The sequence below is a fragment of the Amphimedon queenslandica genome, unplaced genomic scaffold (assembly GCF_000090795.2).
Source record: "Amphimedon queenslandica unplaced genomic scaffold, v1.1 AMPQUscaffold_13487, whole genome shotgun sequence".
Lineage (NCBI taxonomy): Eukaryota > Metazoa > Porifera > Demospongiae > Haplosclerida > Niphatidae > Amphimedon > Amphimedon queenslandica.
In genome coordinates, this window is record NW_003546277.1 from 51,260 (window position 1) to 53,919 (window position 2,660).

General features: G+C 32.3%; 2 protein-coding genes across 5 annotated transcripts in view; both read right to left on the minus strand.

Annotated features, from left to right (window-relative positions):
• Positions 1-2,660, minus strand: part of LOC100637325 (major vault protein-like) — a 47,110-nt gene that overhangs the window by 28,683 nt on the left and 15,767 nt on the right. The window lies entirely within an intron of this gene.
• On the minus strand, positions 893-2,408 carry LOC109580543 (major vault protein-like). Its single transcript, XM_019993841.1, has 5 exons — positions 2,284-2,408; positions 1,849-1,939; positions 1,561-1,650; positions 1,356-1,473; positions 893-950 (listed from the first exon to the last, which is right to left on the minus strand). The coding sequence occupies exons 1-5, from the start codon at positions 2,334-2,336 to the stop codon at positions 931-933; spliced, it is 372 nt and encodes a 123-aa protein (XP_019849400.1). The 5' UTR covers positions 2,337-2,408; the 3' UTR covers positions 893-930.

Here is a 2,660-nt window from a genome sequence, read left to right on the forward strand (position 1 = left end):
CCATGGGCTATAGCCTTGGGTAATTTTCAGAATTTTGACATTTTCTTAAAATGGCGGTAACTTGAAAAATTGAAGTCGGAATCGCCTCAAACTTGCTACACAGCATAAGGACATCAATATGTATCAGAAAATGTAATAAAAATTTGGGGTGATTTCGGAGCCATTTTTTGGAAAAAAAAACCATGGGCTATAGCCTTGGGTATTTTTCAGAATTTTGACGCTTTCTTAAAATGGCCGTAACTTGAAAAATTGAAGTTGAAATCGCCTCAAACTTGCTACACAGCATAAGGACATCAATATGTATCAGAAAATGTAATAAAAATCTGGGGTGATTTCGGAGCCATTTTTTGAAAAAAAACCATGGGCTATAGTACAGGGTATTTTTCAGAATTTTGATGTTTTCTTAAAATGGCTGTAACTTGAAAAATTGAAGTCGGAATTGCCTCAAACTTGCTACACAGCATAAGAACATCATTATGTATCAGAAAATGTAATAAAAATTTGGGGTAATTTCGGAGCCATTTTTTGAAAAAAACCATGGGCTATAGCCTTGGGTAATTTTCAGAATTTTGACGTTTTATTAAGATGGCCGTAACTTTAAAAATTGAAGTCGGAATCACCTCAAACTTGCTACACAGCATAAGAACATCATTATGTATCAGAAAATGTAATAAAAATTTGGGGTGATTTCGGAGCCATTTTTTGGAAAAAATCCATGGGCTATAGCCTTTGCTTTTTTGCAAAAATTTAAATGGCAGCCTATTTTTACTGCATGTACATTGTACATGTATTACACAGCATTTACTGCTAACCTCCTCCTGCCACGGTTTGGGTACTATTCCGGTCGCAAACTTGTTTGCAAAGTCTTCGTCAGCTTTCTCAATCTCTACTCCTCTGACTGAGGAGAACTGATCAATATCCAACACATCTTTAGCATAGACTGCTCTGGACTGAGGGATTAGGATAAGAACAATAATCATTTAATTAATCTTATTATAATAATTAGGATTAATACTAAAACTATGCACTGCATATGTACATGTATTATGTACTAAATTTTGCAAAAAATATCTCAAAAATATGTGACATAAACTAATTAAACTTGCAAGTCTTTAACTGCTAAAAACAACAAACTTATTTCTATTTTTTGAATATAAAGTTAAATAATTTATACTCATACATTCAACAAGATTACAGCATATACATGTACATGGCTACATCACAAATGGCCTCAAGTGACAAACAAAACATTACATGCAACATCCATTACAAAACATCCATTACATGTATACATGTACATGTAATGGATAATTTCTATATAATATACAGTGTATTACAATAGCACTGGGTCTTACATTGGGTATGAAAGGTGGTGGTATGAGTCCGGCCTCTAAATGAGCAAAGTCTATTGTCTGGAAGAAAGGAAGTTCCCCTTACATTCAATAGCACTTTGTCCTTCATAGTGAAGTTATACTACCAAACAGTGGTTGATAACTTGATATATCATACAATCTCATCATTGCATGTCATTAATATTTTTTGTTGTTATTATCTTATTACTTGTGCTTCTGCTTTAGCTTGTCCAGTGCTCTCAACAGCAGCTGCTACTGCTTGTAACTCTAACAACTCCTTACTTGCTTCCTCTGCCTCCTATCAATAATAATGAATTTGAAGATTATAAAGTGCTCTGTTTGTCTGCTAATGTTTATAAACACTAACAGAAAACATCAAAAGGGAATGCAAGAAAATGTTGTAGACATGTACATGTGTACTCTAATGGGAATAAACTAAAGTGGTACATATTAATATACTTTCATTATTCTTTAACATGTTCATAATATTAATTACCTTTTCATTTTGTAGTTTTTGTCTCTCTAGTTCTCCTTTTGCTTTTTGTTCAGTTCTCTGTGCCTCATGCTGTGCTGACCTCTCTATTGACCTGTACATAGTAACATTATAACAAGCAAATGTATCCAATAATGAAAGATAGAATCAGGCAAGTGAATATTATTAATAAGAAATGTACATAAGAATGTAGTGTTTGTAAATGGTCAACATTTTGTGTAATGGTCTCATGAGTAATGTGAACACAATAACTTAAATGTACAATAATCATTATATCATTATTCAGGATGTACTAATGTAAATGTAAATGTACTAATAATAACTTAGTGTGTGTGACCACAAACCAAGGTTAAAGATGACAACCAAAATAGATAAGAATTATAAGATAATATTACAATACTATACATGTAAATGATCAGCAGAGGAATTATGACTCACTTTGTAGATATCTCAATTGCCATTTGCACAGATTTAGATAGAGAGTCCCTCATATGATGATCAATTGGTTCAATACTTTGAATATCAATATTAGTGATCACCTACACACAATACAATTATATACACTGATTAAATTTGCAGGCCAAGAAGCATACACTATAAAAATAAAGAGGAATGCCTTGACATGATCCTCACATTAAGTTAGTCAATTAATTTAACTGTCAACTTGACAAAATGCATGAAGACATCATGAAAGCTAGCTAAATTTTCAAAAGTGATACAAACATGCATAGATAAAGCAATGTCTTCCAGATCCAGTGCAATCTACATGTACATGTACATGTAAGTAATGTAAGTAATGCAATGTAAGTAAGTAA